The 16,676-nt window shown below is 50.6% G+C and overlaps 1 protein-coding gene across 1 annotated transcript; it reads right to left on the bottom strand.

The window, feature by feature from the left end:
* Positions 1-220: 220 nt before the first annotated feature.
* On the bottom strand, positions 221-11,864 carry YJU2B (YJU2 splicing factor homolog B). The gene is made up of 10 exons (XM_023724733.1): positions 11,666-11,864; positions 9,984-10,175; positions 8,780-8,833; positions 7,452-7,534; positions 6,469-6,524; positions 4,632-4,692; positions 3,794-3,936; positions 3,538-3,710; positions 792-930; positions 221-684 (listed from the first exon to the last, which is right to left on the bottom strand). The coding sequence occupies exons 2-10, from the start codon at positions 9,984-9,986 to the stop codon at positions 221-223; spliced, it is 1,176 nt and encodes a 391-aa protein (XP_023580501.1). The 5' UTR covers positions 9,987-10,175; positions 11,666-11,864.
* Positions 11,865-16,676: the final 4,812 nt, after the last annotated feature.

Here is a 16,676-nt window from a genome sequence, read left to right on the forward strand (position 1 = left end):
CTGAGGAGCCTGCCCTGGCATCAGCATTTTCTGGGTAAAGCAGCAGGCAGCCCTGGGCCCGGCTAGTAACTGGAGGCAGGGACAAAGAGGCAGGGCTTTAATATCGGATGTGGGGTCTCACAAGGCACAAACACCCTCAGGGGACCAAATAAATAACTCCATTGTCCTGGGAAGGCGAGGTCTGGGGAGAGGCCGGCGTCTAAGCAGGCAAGTCCTGGAGTCACTCACTCTCCGAGTCGGAGTAGTCTGCCACCAGGGAGGTGCTGAGGCTGCAAGGGTGCGGGGCATCCGAGGTGTCAGCTGCCTCCTGGGGTGAGCCTTGTGGGGGCAGGGGCCTGTCCTGACAGCAGCTCTCGGGGGTCTCAGCTGTCTCCTGAGAGCAGTCTTGTGGGAACGTGGGCCTGTCCTGGACAGTCCCCTTTGGCACCTGTGGCTCCCTGGATTTGGGGGTCCCAGATGCATCTTGGGGGCTCTCCAGGACTTCCCGTGACTGCCGCCGCACTATGCCCAGGTCCCCCACGGTGATGGGGGAGCTGGCGGCGGTGGACCTGCGGTTTTGGGCCAGCTTCTTCAGGACGCTGCCAGCTTTGCTGTTGCCACTGCCGGCTCCAGATCCAGAGGCAGAGGAGAACCAGGAGCGGCTGATGATCTCTGTCCGCTTGAGTTTCTGTTTGTCCTCGTAGGCTGGAAGGGGAGGGGAGGAGAAGGAGTTTGAGCCAGGCAGGGGCCTGGAGCCACCCTCCACCTGGCCTGCCACAGCTGGGCCCCTGCCCCCACTGCCCCCCACATACAGTCCAAGGTGTGGAACTTGAGCAGGGCAGCCAGCTTGCGGTCTTCCTCTGTCTCGGGCACCAGTGGGATGGCCAGGCTCGCCTTGGTCTGCAGCGCCTGGTCCCTTTCCTCCTCCTCCTTGATGGCTTTCTTCTTTGCCTGAGGGGTGGGGAGGGGGGGACAGCAAGGGGCTTCAGACCTTCTCCAGCTCTGCAGACTCAGTCTCCTCCTCTGACAGCTCGTGTGGGGACATCAAAGTCGATCCACAAGAGGCAAACACAATCACTGACATGGGTACCATTCATTCCTTCACTCATTCATTCAACAACTATTTACAGAAGGCCTCTGGGTGGCAGGCCTTGTTCTAAGCACCGGGGCCTAGTAGTGAGCAGACAAAACCCTTGCCCTCAGGGAGCTGACATCCTAGGGGATGAGGCAGACACGAAACAAGCTGTTGGAGTGAGGGGGCCATGTGGGTATCTCAGGAGAAGTACTGCAAGGCAGAGAACAGCAAGGGCAAAGGTCCTGAGGCAGGAGGATGCTTGGAGCAGTTGAGGAGCAGTCAAGAGGCCAATGTGACTGGAGCAGAGTGAGCATGGAGGCAGTGGGAGGAGATGAGGGCAGGGAGGTCACGGGGCAGGTCGTGCAGGGCCTGATGGGCTTCAGGGAGGACTCTGGCTTTTGTTCTGAGCAGTGGCATCACTATGGGGGTGCTGGGGGTGCAGACCACACCGGGTGACAAGGTCAGGAGATGACACCAAAATGGCTAAAATTTTTGTGCAGTGTTTCAGCAGAAATTTATGATTTTTTTATAACAAAAACATTTCTCTTAAGCCGAGGTTACATATATCAATACCTACAAGGCTAAAGCTCTATGCTGATTTACTTTTTGAAACTTCTAACGCACTCTGGTCAGAGCTGTGGTTACTATCCAATTACAATGATGCTTTGAATCACATTGTTTCATCTGTACTTGCTACAAGTACGCACTGTTGTTTGTTACTGCAGGTGTTTTTACAGTCACTGATTTTGTCAAACTTTCTGATGTTTTAGCTACAATACTGTGGTAATTAGTATTTGTGAACCTATATCAGTTAACTTTGTTGACAACAAAGTAGTAATTATGGGAAAAGGAGGAGAAAAAACATAAATACATTGAGGCTGTGTGTATAATATTGTGATTTAAAGGTGTAATTTTAATTTTGCTGGTTGTTCATGTCACTACCATTGCCATTACATTCAGTGATATACAGGAATTATGATTTATGAATAACATATGAGTATAGAAACATTACTAAGGAGGAGTCTGTATGTTCTGGTACCGGACTCTGTGTGTGTGTGTGTGTGTGTGTGTGTGTGTGTGTGTGTGTGAGAGTGAGTGTGTGAGTGAGTGAGTGAGTGTGTGAGTGAGTGAGATACCAGCCCTAGTGATGCCACTGGCTCTGAGTGAGGTAGGAGCCATGGTGGCTTCTGAGCAGAGGGATGTGCCTTGACTCGCAAGTTCGCAGGCACCCTCTTGTTGCTGCAGGGGAAACAGATTGTGTGTGTGTTGCAGGGGGCGGGCAGCTGGGAGACCAGAGAGGAGACACCTGCGCTGGTCCCGGTGGGAGATGACGGGCCAGGACTGCGTGGGAGCTGGGGAGTAGAGAGAAGTAGGTGGATTCTAGCTCTCATTTGAAGGAGGAGCCTGGCATCTGTCCCCTGTAAAGGGGACAGATGCGGGGAAGGGGGTGAGGAGTTCAGGCCTACTATGCCTGAAAGGGGAAGAGGCAGGTGAGAGGCCTGAGCAGGGGCTTGCCGAGAAGACTTGGGACACACAGCTCAGGGCAGAGGCCTGGCTGGAGAGAGCAATTCCCAGTAATAAATGACTAGTAAGAAAGCTGGCAATTCTACTTCTAGTAATAGTGACCCTAGAAGATCAGAAAAAAACATGGGGAAGATGGGTGCGGCGGGATGGTGAGTCCAGGGATTTCAACGGGGCACGTGGGACACTCCCACCGCCCTCAGCGTGCACATCCAGGGACGCAGATGCCCCACAGAGCAGGAGGATATTCTTATGTCCTGCAGAACTTTCCGGTGCTCTGACCGACGTCCATGAAGGTGAAAACCTGTTTATACTCATCCGAACCTGGACCCCAGAACCCTCTGACATCGCACCACAAAGCATTTCTGGTCCAACCTTAGCCCTCGTGGTCCCTGCCAGCAACACTGGTGGCCTGCCTGAACACTTATGTACGAGGTACCTGTTACTGTGTTATTTTAATGCACTTCCCCTTTATTTCTATTACCATTAGGGTGCTACATAGAAGACTTCTGAAATTATGTGGGGGGGTTACTGATCTATGAAGTTCATTTCAGGATGAGAAAGTGGGCCCATGAAATAAGCATCAGTGAAGGGGGTGTGAGCCTCCTCCCGCCTCCCAAAGTGGTGCTGGGGCTGACCTACTACCCTCCCAGGCCCCCCAGGCCCCAGCTTAGCTTTCTCTCCCTCTGAGAAGCCGCTGACAGTAAAGGCCTCTCCCCTAGGGGCTCCAAGGCTAACAACAGTCACTGGGCTAGGCACTTCCTCGGGCACCATGAGGGAGGATTGTGATCCCCATGTGACAGGTGGGGAAACCGAGGCCCAAGAGGTGAATGACTTCGCCACGGCTAGGACACGGGTCCTGACCCACCATGCATTCTCCCTCTCAAGGGTATCTGGATGTCAGTGATCCGGGGAGCCCCCCGCCAGCCCATGGTCCCGACCCTGTTCAGAGCCCCGCTCACCCGGAACCTTCTCCGCAGCATGCTGTTGAGGGCGAAGTCATCCTTCCAGGCGCTCTGGGCCTCCTGGATGTGGCTGAGGGTGGGCAGGGCCTTCTTGAGTGTGCTGCGGTCAGCCTCACCATGCTCCAGGCGGAACATGGCATCTGTCTCCAACTTCTGCTTCTTCTCATGCTCTGCAACAGCGAGAGCATGGCTGGGCCTCTGGGCACCTGGCTGGGCTGGCCACGGGTGCACTGGGCAGGCAGGCGGTACTTACCTGTTGTCAGCACCTGCTCATTGTCCTCCATGTCCCAGCGCTCCTCCTTCCGCTGGGCACCACTCACAATGACGTAGTCGCAGTTGGCTGGGTCCGTCTGCATCTCGATGTGGTTTACGCAGAGGTGGCATTTCATCCGGAACCTGGGCAGGGCAGAGGGCCAGAGTCAAGATGGGCTGGATCATTCAACAGACATTCCCTAAGCACCTACTGTGCACTCGGCTCTGTATCTGGGGACACAACATGAGTGAGACAGACACAGCCCCACCACCTGGGACTGACCTTTGCCACTGAGGCCAACGCTTGTTCATTCATCTGTTCATTCAACAGCTCTCACGAGCTACACTGCCCTGTGACAGGCTTAGTGCCAGCTGTGGGGGATGCGACAGTGAACCCAGACCCCCCTGCTCTTGGAAGGGTAATGGTCCAGTGGGGCATGTCGACAGCAGGGGGATGTGATGCTGCTTTAGGGCAGGCCTCTGTGGGAGGTGGTGTTTGAACAGAAGCTGAAGGTAAGGAGGGAAAAGGTGGGAGTGTCCCTAGGGGTGTGAGCAGCAGCGCAGGCAAGGGGAGAGCGGAGGACATGAGGGTGGGGGCTGATGGGGCCTTGTGGGCCACCTCGTGGGACTTGGGCTTTTACCAGAGTGAGGTGGAAGCCATGGAGGGCTCTGAGTGGAGAAGGGCCGTGTCCTGACTGACATATCAGGACAGCTTCCAGGCAAACCCCACAAGGAATGCACGTCAGGAAGAGGGTGCAAGCTTCCCTCCTGCTCAGACCCTGCAGCCCCTCACCCTCGGCCATCCCACATCCCTGAGATGCCCGCTGGGCTGCCCCCACCTGTAGATTGGGGTCGTGTAGTAATTGCCAACTTTCTTCTTCTCTGCGTTGTAACGAACACCTGGGAGGGAAGGGAGAAAGCAGAGGCTCAGGCTCAGGCCACGCCCAGGGTGTTTTCTCTTGGGGAGAGGGTGCAGTGAAATTCAAGGCAGGAAAGAGCTACATCAGGCTGGTGGGGATGTTAAGTTGGTTCCGACTCACAGCGACCCTGTGTACAACAGAACAAAACACTGCCCGGTCCTTCACCATCCTCACAATCGTAGTTATGCTTGAGCCCATTGCTGCAGCCACTGTGTCAGTCCATCTCATTGAGGGTCTTCCTCCTTTGTGCTGACCATCTACTTTACCAAGCATGATGTCCTCCTCCAGGGACTGGTCCCTCCCAATAACTGAACGTGGAAATTACTGAACCAGACTTGTGAGAGGGGTTCAAATGACAGAGGATGCTGGAGCTGGAGGGCCAGGTTCAAATCCCAGCTCCACCATGGGCCGGCTGTGCAACCTTACGCCAGCCACCTTGCCTCTCTGGGCCTCAACCTCCCCTCCTATTAAATGGGGGTAATGACAATGCTCCTGCACAGGGCCTGTTGTGAGGACCACAGAAGCTAATACACACGAATCACTTAGAACAGGGCCTGGCACTTGGCAAGCATTTAATAAGAGTTGGCTTTTATTTTTTTTAGAAAATGTTCAGAGTTTTTGTTTTGTGCTGATTTGTTGGTTAGAAAATATGTATACCTGACTCTGTTTGACCTTATTTATGGGGCAAAAAAAGCTTAAGCTAGAAAACCAGCCTGGGGCCTCACAGTGGCTGAGTCGGGCTGCAAACATATGCCTGTTTGCTCATCTCATGCCTGAAATGCAGTCAGTGCCCATGGCGAGAGAAGGAGCATGAGAACAGTGGCAGGAACGCTTCTATCACCTGCCTCAGGTGTGCCAGGTGCTGTCCTCAGCACTTAATATCATCTGGATTTCCAGATGAGTAAACTGATGTTGTCAGTTTAGACTGACATTATCAAAGATTTTACTTGGATCCACAGTCAACGCCCATGGAAGCAGCAGTTAAGAAATCAAATGTCATACTGCATTGGGCAAACCTGCTGTAAAAGACCTCTTTAAGGTGTTAAAAAGCAAAGATGTCACTATGAGGACTAAGGTGCGCCTGACCCAAGCCATGGTGTTTTCAATTCCCTCATATGCATGTGAAAACTAGACAATGAATAAGAAAAACGGAGAAGAACTGATGCCTCTGAATTATGGTGTTGGTGAAGAATACTGAATATACCATGGACTGCCAGAAGAACAAACAAATCTGTCTTGTAAGAAAAACAGCCAAAGTGCTCATTGGAAGCAAGGATAGCGAGACTTTGTCTCATGTACTTTGGACATGTTATCAGGAGGGACCACTCCCTGGAGAAGGACATCATGCTTGGTCAAGTAGAGGGTGAGCCCTTGACGAGATAGGCTGACACAGTGGCTGCAACAATGGCTCAAACATAGCAATGACTGTAAGGCTGGCCCAGGACCAGCAGGGTTTCCTTCTGTTGTACATTTCGTTGTGTTGTACACAGGGTCACTATGAGTTGGAACCGACTCAACGGCACCTAACGACAACAACAACAACAAACTGAGGCACACAACAGCTCAGTCGCGCCCAGGGTAACCCAGCTGGGAGACGGCGGAGCTGGGATTTGAACCCAGTCCCAGTTCACAGCCTGCCAATCACCAGGGCACCTGTATCCTCCCGACCCTGACTGGGAGCCCCACAGCTGGAGGCGCTCAGTGTCTAAGAAAGGAATTGTCGGGTGGGGTAGGTGCAGAGAAGGTGCAGGCTCACCCATGCCGATGTGGTTCTTACAGCCGTCGCACCAGATGTTATACGGCATCTCAAACCTGCAGAAACAGAAAGCACCTTCTCTGCACCTGCTCACCTGGGCTCTCCTACACCCGTGGTGCCGGCTCTAGGGCTTCGGCTCGCCTGGCCCAGGCTGAGGCCTGGTTTCTGGGAGCCAACTTCAGAGCAACATGTCCAGAGCCAAGGTACAGGACAACGTGAGGCCCTACACAGAGCAGCCTAATGACACTGAGTGAGCCAGTCCCCCTGTTATGCTGCTCTCCAGCCGGCTGACAGGCCGAAGGGAGTCCTCTTTTGGTGCTGCTCCATCTTGAACACCTCACTGGCTGAACTCCCTTTTGAACAAAGGAAAAGGCAGGCTGTAGGGAGCTGCCACCAAGTGGTGGAAACTGACGGGAGTTTTATTGTCATTGTACTTCTTTTCTTGTTGTTAGCTGCAGTAGAGGTGATTCAAATTCATGGCAACCCAGGTGTGCAGAGTAGGACTGCTCCATAGGGTTTTCAAGGCTGTGATCTTTTGGAAGCAGATCGCCAGGCTTGTCTTCCAAGGTGCCTCTGGGTGGGTTCAAACCACCAACTTTTTGGCTAGTAGTCGAGCGCTTAACCATTTGTGCCACCCAGGGACTCTATTTATGACATAGAGTCCCTAGGTAATGCCCTTGGCTGCTAACTGAAAGGCTGGTGGTTTCAGTCTACCCAGGGGTGCCTTGGAAGAAAGCCCTGACTATCTGCTTCTGAAAACTCAGCTACTGAAAACCCCATGGAGCACAGCTCTGCTCTGACACACGAGATTGCTGTGAGTCAGAATCGAGTCAATGGCAACTGGCGTGGATTTTGTTACGCAGCAATAGCTGACTAATAGTGACTGCCCACAGCACTGGGCAAATCAGGAATGCTGAATTCTCCTGCAGGGGGACGCAAGGTGGCACAAAGGCAGGGGTTTTCAGGTGGTGCCAGGGCCTTACCTGATGATGAGGATGCCCTGTGACAGCTTCCGAGCCCGCTCCCGCAGGGGGTGGCTGTTGTGGTATCGGTTGAGAGAGCCATGCTGTGTAGAAAGGACAAGGGGGCAGGTCAGCACTGCTGGGCAGGGGAAGCGTGGGGCCAAGCCTCACAGGTTGAGAGCAGCCTCATTCTTATGTACTGTAGAGGGTTTTAACAGCAACATGAAGGCACCGAAGTCCAGGTGAAGCACGTGGGCTTGGAGTCAGAATAACTGAGTTTGAACGTTCTCTCTCCTGATTGTGTGCCGAAAGAGCCGTGTGACTCACCCTCCCCTTTCAGCTTCCTAAGCCTCAGTTTCCCCTATCTGTCCAAGGGGGACAATGATCATAATTACTGCAGGTTTGTGGGAAGGACGAGGCAAGATGATAATACTGGCAAACGTTCACTGGGTATTTCATGTGCATTATCTCCTCTTAAGTCCCCAATGACTCTGTGAGGCCAGCTCATTGTACCTCCCCGTTTTGACATCTGGGGAAACTGGTGTGGAGGGGATGCATAAGGTGCCCAGGACCATGCCACCAGGACGCACTGACTGAGCACCTACTGTGTGGGGGCATAGCCAGGAACGAGACAGACAGACATCCCAGCCCTCGCAGAGCAGACGTTCTAGTGGAGGAAAGGATGATACACAACTACATGAAAAATATGTCAGCCACTTAGGAGGGCTGTGAAGATAAATACAGCCCCAGGAGACGTGACAGACAGTGAGAAGGTGGTCAGGGAGGCCTCTCTGAGAAGGTGACATTTGAGGCATCTAAAGGAGGTGAGAGAGTGGGCCTAGTGGTGGAGGGGAGGAAGAGGCCCCAGACTGAGGGAACAGCAGAGGGAACAGTGGCCTGGGGCTGGAGGCAAATGGGGTGCCCTGACCCTGGAGCTCGTGTGCTGACCCTCACCCCGAGCTCTGCCATCAATACACTAAACCCACAAGTGGGCACAGAGTAAAGGGTCATCAATGAGAACCACATTCATCACCCAGAAGTGGGGACAGCCTTGAGGCTCATGTCACCAGCAGAAGGCAGTGAGACCTCAGGGGATGCCCGTCCTTCTGCAGCTGTGGCTCTGACTCCACCCCATTGCCTCTCCAAGAGGGAATCACATGCTGGGCAGTTTCTTCCCTGTAAATGCTTATTATTTTGTTACGCAGCAATAGCTGGCTGATACAGTGGCTCTCTGTTTTATGGAACTAAGGCCCTGTGGCTCTGGGCAGATAGAGCGCACCGAATTCTCCTTGAGACTGTCCTGCGGGTTTCTTCTATCGCAGACCCAGAGAAGGGAGCCTGGCCTTTACCTTTTCAGGATTGAAATCCGGAGGGTAGTACTTGTTTACACCTTTTCTTTCACCCTGGAAAGCAGAAGAGAGAGATGATTCAGATGAGTCCCACAGTAAACCTACCTGTGCAGCCTCATGGATGGGACCTGGATGAGAGAGACTGGGCTTGGTGTCTGATCTCAGGCTGGGGACTTGGGTGAAAAATCTGCTGTTGTTGTGGAAAATTCCATGCAATTATGATTCTCCTTGAACAGGGGCTTTCAAACTTGTTTTGACCATGACTCTCAGTAAGAAATATTTTACACTGTAACTGTGTAACACTCTGTAATACAACTGAGACACAGGTATCATGAAATACCACCCTGACTGTGAGATTCTCTCTCTTTTTAAATGCTGGCTGCCACCTGCTAAAATGAGTTAATGACCCACCAAAGCAGTGGTTCTCAAACATGGCTGCATGTAATAAGAACCTGTGGAGCTTCTAAAATATGGATACCTGGGAACCACCCCCCAGAGGTTCCCCTGACAGGGAACCTGGTCTGGAGCATGGGACTTGGACACTGGGCTTTGAAAAAGCTCCCTAGAAAACAGGCACAGCAAACACTCGTACATGCATGTGCATAGTAGCATTACTCACAATAACCAAACGCCCGTCAATAATAAATCGTGGTCCATCCCCACAACGGAATATTAGTCAGCCATAAAAAGGAATGAAGTGCTAATATTTGCTACAACATGGATGAACCCCAATAAAAATACTATGCTCAGTGAAAGAAACCAGATACAAAAGGCCACAGAGTGTATGATTCCATTGATGCGGAACAGAAACAGAACCCAGATTAGTGGTTACCAGGGGCAGGGGAAGGTGGAATGGAGAGTGACTGATGAATGGGTACAGGGTTTCCTTTTAGGGTGAGGACAATGTTTGGAACTAGATAGAGGTGGTGGTTGCACAACATTGTCAATGTCCTAAATGCTACTGAATTGTTCACTTTAAATGGCTACTTTCATGTTATGCAAATTTACCCTCAGATAGAAAAAAACAAAAACCCAGAAACAAAGCTCCCCAGATGATTCTAGTGTGGGGCTGCTGAGGCTGCAACCACTGTACCAGAAGAACCCAGAACTCAAGAGTGCAGGAGGAGGGGAAGGGGAAGAAAGGGCTATTGTGGAGGCGACAAAGACCAGAGAGGGGCCCAGAGAGCACAGACTATCTACTCACCATCTTGGAAGCTGCCTACCACTCCCCACCCTCAACGCGGCCGATATGAAAAGACGATGAGACACGTGTGTTGTGTTGCGTCGACCCGCTGCCCGGTCCTGCCCTCCTGTGGGGCCTGGCAGAGGGTCCCCAGGGCTTCCCTGTGAAGATGCCACGGGCTGTGTGGTGGTGCCAGTCCAGCTGAGCTTCTCCCTGAGTGTGGAGGCATCCAAACAGTAGCGTTTGTCTGTTTAGAAAGAGAGCGTCCAGTCCACTGTACATTCAAAATATCTCAAATCTGACACTTCTCACTCCCTCCACAGCCCTACCCTGGTCCAGCCCCCGCTGTCTCTGCCTGGACCAGTGCAGGTGCCTCCTCCCTGGTCTCTCACTCCTCCCATGGCCTATAGGGTCCCCGCCTGCCTCTCTACACCCACTACTCAGCCCGCCCCCTCGCTCCCTCTGCCCCAGCCACACAGGCTTCCTGACTGTCTTCAAAGGCCAAATGCAGAGCCTTTGCACCTGCTGTTCCTCTGCCTCCAGCGCTCTTCCACCAGCTGTCTGCTTGGACAGCTAGCTCTTTGTCACAGGTCTCAGTTCAAACAGTACCTCCTTGAGAGGCCTCACCTGACCACCTGAGCTAAGGTCACTTCTTTCCTGGAGTTCCTGCACATCGCCCCGTGTCTGGTTACTTGTCTAAGATCTGTCTCCCCACCAGGAGGGCACACTGTGCTGTATCCCCCACGCCTAGAATAGTGCCTGCCTCTGAGAAATGCTGAGCAGGTGAATGACCGAGATAACTGAGTGAGGGGCCATAGGGATCAGTGCTGGTGACAAAGGTAGCAAATGCAAGGGCTCCTTAAACTGGTGGTAGCAGAGAGACTTTCAGGTCAAATAAAAGGAAGTTCTACTTTCCACAGCTAAAGAGACATTGTGAGACAGTGAAGCACCCTCTAGAATGGGGATCAGCAAACTTTTTGTGTAAAGGGCCAGTGAATACTTCCAGCTTTGAGGGCCAGATGATCTCTGTTCCAGCCACTCATCTCTGCCCTTGTAGCTTGAAAGCAGCAACAGACAATATGTAAATGATGAGTTTGGCTGCATTCCAGTAAAGCTTTATTTATCGACACTGAGGTTTATGAATTTCACATAAATTTCACCTGTCACGAAATCATCTTTTTTAATCACCAAAAAACATAAAACAATTCCTAGCTTGCAGGCTGAACAAAATCAGCTGGATCTGTTGCCCCCTGTGCTAGATGCAGGAGCTTGGTCACTAATGGTTTCTGCCACCTTGGCTGTATGATTTCTGATGTGTACCGCATGCCAGCATCATTTAGTCTGTATTATTCTTATTATCGCCTGTTGACAGATGAGGCCATGGGAGCATGGGCAGGTTAAATAAGTAGGCCACAATCTGAAGCTGCTGGGGAGCAGAGTGGGCTCAGAGCCCCAGATGTAAACTGTTCTGCCATCACTCTGAGCCTCTCTCTGTCTCAGATCCTCTGTCTGTAAAGTGTGCCTGCTGCACCAGACTTTCCTAAGGTCCATCCAAATCTAAAAATGCTTTTGCCAGGAGAAAAGCTAAGTGCCCAAGCTTTGAAGTCGCAGCTCCCTAGGTTTGAATCCCATGCCCACTAATCACTGGCTGGGTGTCTGAGCTTGGCCAGTGCCTCAGCTGCCCTGAGCTTGTATTGCCTCACCTGTGAAGAGAGGATGATGACCACAGGACTGACTTTCTAGGGTTGCTGTGAATGAAATAACACATAGGAAGTGAATGCACAGAGTACATGCCTGGTTCAGGGGAGCTGGGCATCTTAAGATAGTTTTACTAACCCAGTAAGTGGCACAGGTGGGACTCTAGGGTGGATTTATAGAACTCTCTGGTCCTTGGAGGTCCCTGGGTGGCACAAAAGGTTTGCACTCGACCACTAACCTAAAGGTTGGCAGTTGAAATACACCCAGCAGTGCTGTAGAAGAAAGGCCTGGTGATCTGCTTCTGTAAAGATTACCTGTTGCCGTCAAGTCGATTCCAACTCCTAGGGACCTTATAGGGCAGAACTGCCCCATAGGATTTCCAAGGCTGTAATCTTTTTGTCGCTGAGCAGCTGATGGGTTCGAACCACTGACCTTTTGGTTAGTAGCTGAGTACTTAAAACAATAGGCCACCAGGGCTCCTTTCTATAAAGATTACTGGCAAGAAAACCCTAACACATATGGTCACCATGAGTCAGAACTGACTGGATGGCAGAGGATTTGGTTTTGGTTTGCCTAGTCCATAGATCTCATCTGCCTGGGGCTTACTGCTTGAGCTGGAACACTGACTCTGCTGCTTCCTAGCTGCATGACTTTGGGCAAGTTGCTTAACCCCTCTGAGCCTCAGTTTCCTCATGTGTAAAATGGGGCTCGTAAAAATATCAACCTGACAGGGTTTCTATGAAGACTCAGTGAGTTAACGTGCTTGAATAGCGTTAGAAGCCCAGTAGGCATTAAACATCATCAGTTTTTAGTTATTGCTCAAGCCCAGCATTTTACGCGCACCTTACAAACTCTTTACCATGACCTGACGAGGTAGGGGCTTACTGGTTCCATTTTCCAGATGACAAAACCGAGGGGCCCGTCAGGCATAAAATGGGGCGGGCTGGGGGTCACGGTCGTGCCCGAGGCCTGGGGGACTTGGGTCGGGGATCGCGACCAGGGCACTGGGCCGGCTCTGGGCGTCGGGTCCGCTTGCACAGAGGCTCCCCGGCTCCCAGCGACTGCGTCCGCGTCCAGCGGCTTTAAGGCCGAGATGAGGCGACGGTTAGACCCCCGACTTCAGCTAGCCTGCCCGCCCCTCAGCCCGCACTTACCTGCCCTCCTCCTTACGTCACGCCGCGACTGCGTCAGGAAGTACGGGCCTGGCGCACAAGGGGGCGAGGCTTTTGCCCCGGAGCGCCGGCGCGAGGCGGAGCGAGGCAGCAGCGCCACGCTGATTGGCTGAGTGACGAAAATGCCGCGAGCTCCCAGGCGTCGGAGCGGACCAATACGAGCCTGCCCCCCGAAGTGCCGTAGGCCTCGGCCCCGCCCACTCTGTCAGGGCCAATCCGAGGCCGCCTCCATGACAGCGTCCTCCCCGGGGAACTCAGTCTTGCACGCTAAAGCCGTAAAGCAAACAGGGGTTGGCAAACTGCTGACGCGAGACAAATCCGAAGAGCCGCTTAGCTTTGAGGGGTGGAGAGCTAAGAATTGTTGTTCGGTGCTGTCGAATTGATTCCGACTCATAGCAACCCTATGCACAACAGAAGGAAACACTACCCAGTCCTGCGCCGTCCTCACAATCGTTGTTATGCTTGTGCCCATTGTTGCAGCCACTGTGTAAATCCGTCTCGTTGAGGGTCTTCCTCTTTTTCGCTGACCCTCTGCTTCATGATGTCCTTCTCCAGGGACTGATTCCTCCTCATAACGTGTCCAAAGTATGTGAGACGTAGTCTCGCTATCCTTGCTTCTAAGGAGCATTCTGGCTGTACTTCTTCTAAGACAGATTTGTTTGTTCTTTTGGCAGTCCATGGTATATTCAATATTCTTCACCAACACCACAATTTAGAGGCATCAATTTCTTCGGTCTTCCTTATTCATCGTCCAGCTTTCACATACATATAAGGCGATCTAAAATACCATGGCTTGAGTCAGGCGCACCTTAGTCTTCAAGGTGAAATCTTTGCTTTTTAACACTTTAAAGAGGTCTTTTGCTGCAGATTTGTCCAATGCAATGCGGCGTTTGATTTATTGACTGATGCTTCCATGGGTGTTGATTGTGGATCCAAGTAAAATGAAATCCTTGACAGCTTTAATCTTTCCTCCATTTATCATGATGTTGCTTATTGGACCAGTCGTGACGATTTTTGTTTTCTTTAGTTGAGGTGGAATCCATATTGAAGGCTGTGGTCTTTGATGTTAATCAGTAAGTGCTTCAAGTCCTCTTCACTTTCAGCAAGCAAGGTTGTGTCATCTGCATGTCGCACGTTGTTAATGAGTCTTCCTCCAATCCTGATGCCTCGTTCTTCTTCATATAGTCCAGTTTCTCTGATTATTTGCTCAGCATACAGATTGAATAAGTACGGCGAAAGCATACAACCCTGATGCACACCTTTCCTGACTTTAAAACATGCAATATCCCCTTGTTTGGTCTATGTACAGGTTCCTCATGAGCACAATCAAGTGTGCTGGAATTCCTATTCTTTGCAATGTTATCCATAATTTGTTGTGACTCACATAGTCGAATTGCCTTTGCATAGTCAATAAAACACGAGTAAACATCTTGTATTCTCTGATTTCAGCCAGGATCCATCTGACATCAGCAATGATATCCCTCGTTCCATGTCCTCTTCTGAATCTGGCTTGAATTTCTGGCAGTTCCCTGTTGATGTACTGCTGCAGCTGCTTTTGAGTGATCTTCAGCAAAATTTTACTTGCGTGTGATATTAATGATATCTTTTGATAATTTCCACATTCTGTTGGATCACCTTTCTTCGGAATAGCATAAATATGGATCTCTTCCAGTTGGTTGGCCAGGTAGCTGTCTTCCAAATTTCTTGGCATAGATGAGTGATCCCTGGTGGCACAGTGGTTAAGAGCTATGGCTGCTAACCAAAAGGTCGGCAGTTCAAATCCACCAGGTACTCTTTGGAAACCATTCTACTCTGTCCTATAGGGTCACTATGAGTTGGAATCAACACAGTGGCAACGGGCTTGGAGCTAAGAATAGCGTTTATGTTTTTAAATGGTTGGGGGGGGCAGGAAAGAGCATTTCATGACACATAAAAATATGAAATTCAAATTTCAATGTCCATAAAGTTTTATTGGAACATAGCCATGCCCATTAGTTTACCTGAAGTTAAATGGTTGCAACTGAGCACTTATGGCTCCCAAAGCCCAAAATATTTACTCCCTGGCTCTTTCCAGAAGAAACCCTTACCTTAGAGCCTCCAGACGGCCAATCTGCTTAGGGAAGTGGCTTTTTAATTTACTTTAATGCCCTGTAGGGCCTAACAGAATCCGAATGCTCATTTGTTCATTCAACAGACATTTATCAGGTGCTTGCTATACGCCAGGCTTCAGGATTGAGAGGAAAGAACACACCCTCTTCTCGGTGATGAGGCAGCCAAGTCAGCTGGCAATTTATCAAGGGCGTGTGAGAAGTGGTAACAATACTACTACTACTTCTACTTGTTGTTGTGTTGCTGTTGAGTCGGTTTTGACTTATGGTGACTCTAGGTACAACATAACAAACTGTTGCTTGGTCCTTCGCCTTCTTCATAATCCTTGTTATGTTTGAGTTCATTGTTGCAGCTATTGTGTAGTGCCTTCTTACCTAGGGGCTCATCTTCCAGCACTGTATTGGACAATATTCTATTGTGATCCATAGGGTTTTCATTGGGTAATTTTTGGAAGTTGATTTCCAGATCTTTCTTCCTAGTCTGTCTTCGTCTAGAAGCTCCGCTGAAACCTGTCCACCATGGGTGATCCTGCTGGTACTGGTGGCATAGCTACCAGCATCATAGCAACACGAAAACCATCACAGTACAACAAACTTACAGACGGATGGTGGACTACTACTACTATATTATTCAGTGCCAGGCTCTGTTCTAAACCCTTTGCAAGCAAATTCTCATATAATCATGGTGCTGTGTTTTGAGTGCTACTATTCAGCAGGCAACTGTAAGTGACTTATGTACTTCTGTCATCTCATGGGGATGCTTCTGGAGGTGGATACTCTTTGTTGTTGTTAGGTGCCGTCGAGTGGGTTCAACTCATAGTGACCCTATATGCACAGCAGAATAAAACACTGCCTGGTCCTGCACCATCCTCACAATTGTTGTTATGTTTGAGCCCATTGTTGCAGCCACTGTATCAATCTATCTCACTGAGGGACTTCCTATTTCTTGCTGACCCCTTTACTTTACCAAGCATGATGTCATTCTCCAGGGACTGGTCCCTCCTGATAACATGACCAAAGTAAGTGCGATGAAGTCTCACCATTCTCGCTTCTAAGGAGCATTCTGGATGTACCTCCTCCAAGGCAGACTTTTCATCCTTCTGGCAGTCCATACTATAGTCAATATTCTTCACCAACACCAGAATTCAAATGCATCAATTCTTCTTTGGTCTTCCCTATTCATTGTCCAGCTTTCACATGCATGTGAGGCGATTGAAAATACCATGGCTTGGGTCAAGCACACCTTAGTCCTCAAAGTGACAGCTACTTGGCCAACCCACTGGAAAAGATCCATATATCTGCCCATTTCAAGGAAAGGTGGTCCAATGGAATGTGAAAATTATTGAACACTATCAATATCACACACAAGTAAAATTTTGCTGAAGATAATTCAAAAATAGTTGTAGCGGTACATCGATAGGGAACTGTGAGAAATTCAAGCTAGATTCAGAAAAGGATGTGGAAAGAGTGGAACGAAGGATGCTCTTTATCATTCCTATTTTACAGATGAGAAGGCAGGTCCAGAGAGGTTAAGTAACTGGCCCGAGGTCACACAGCTAGTGAGGGGTGCAGGATTTGACCTATGATGCCAAAGCCAGCGCCGTTAACCTCTGAGCTATACTACTTTGGGTTGTACCAGTTAAACACAAGGGAACCCAGAAGAATCTTTAAGCAGGGTGGGGTGTCTGGCAGTGGACAGATGTAGGGGCCAGTAAGACTGTTCAGAGGCAGAGGAA

The sequence above is a fragment of the Trichechus manatus genome, unplaced genomic scaffold, assembly GCF_000243295.1.
Source record: "Trichechus manatus latirostris isolate Lorelei unplaced genomic scaffold, TriManLat1.0 scaffold00258, whole genome shotgun sequence".
Lineage (NCBI taxonomy): Eukaryota > Metazoa > Chordata > Mammalia > Sirenia > Trichechidae > Trichechus > Trichechus manatus.

Bases quoted from the DNA above. Each gene is read 5' to 3' on its own strand.
- YJU2B (XM_023724733.1), bottom strand. The intron at 7,535-8,779 runs GTAAAGGCCAGG...CTTTCTACACAG, and splicing joins CGGATTTCAATCCTGAAAAG to CATGGCTCTCTCAACCGATA. The intron at 3,937-4,631 runs GTGGGGGCAGCC...TGCCCTGCCCAG, and splicing joins TACACGACCCCAATCTACAG to GTTCCGGATGAAATGCCACC.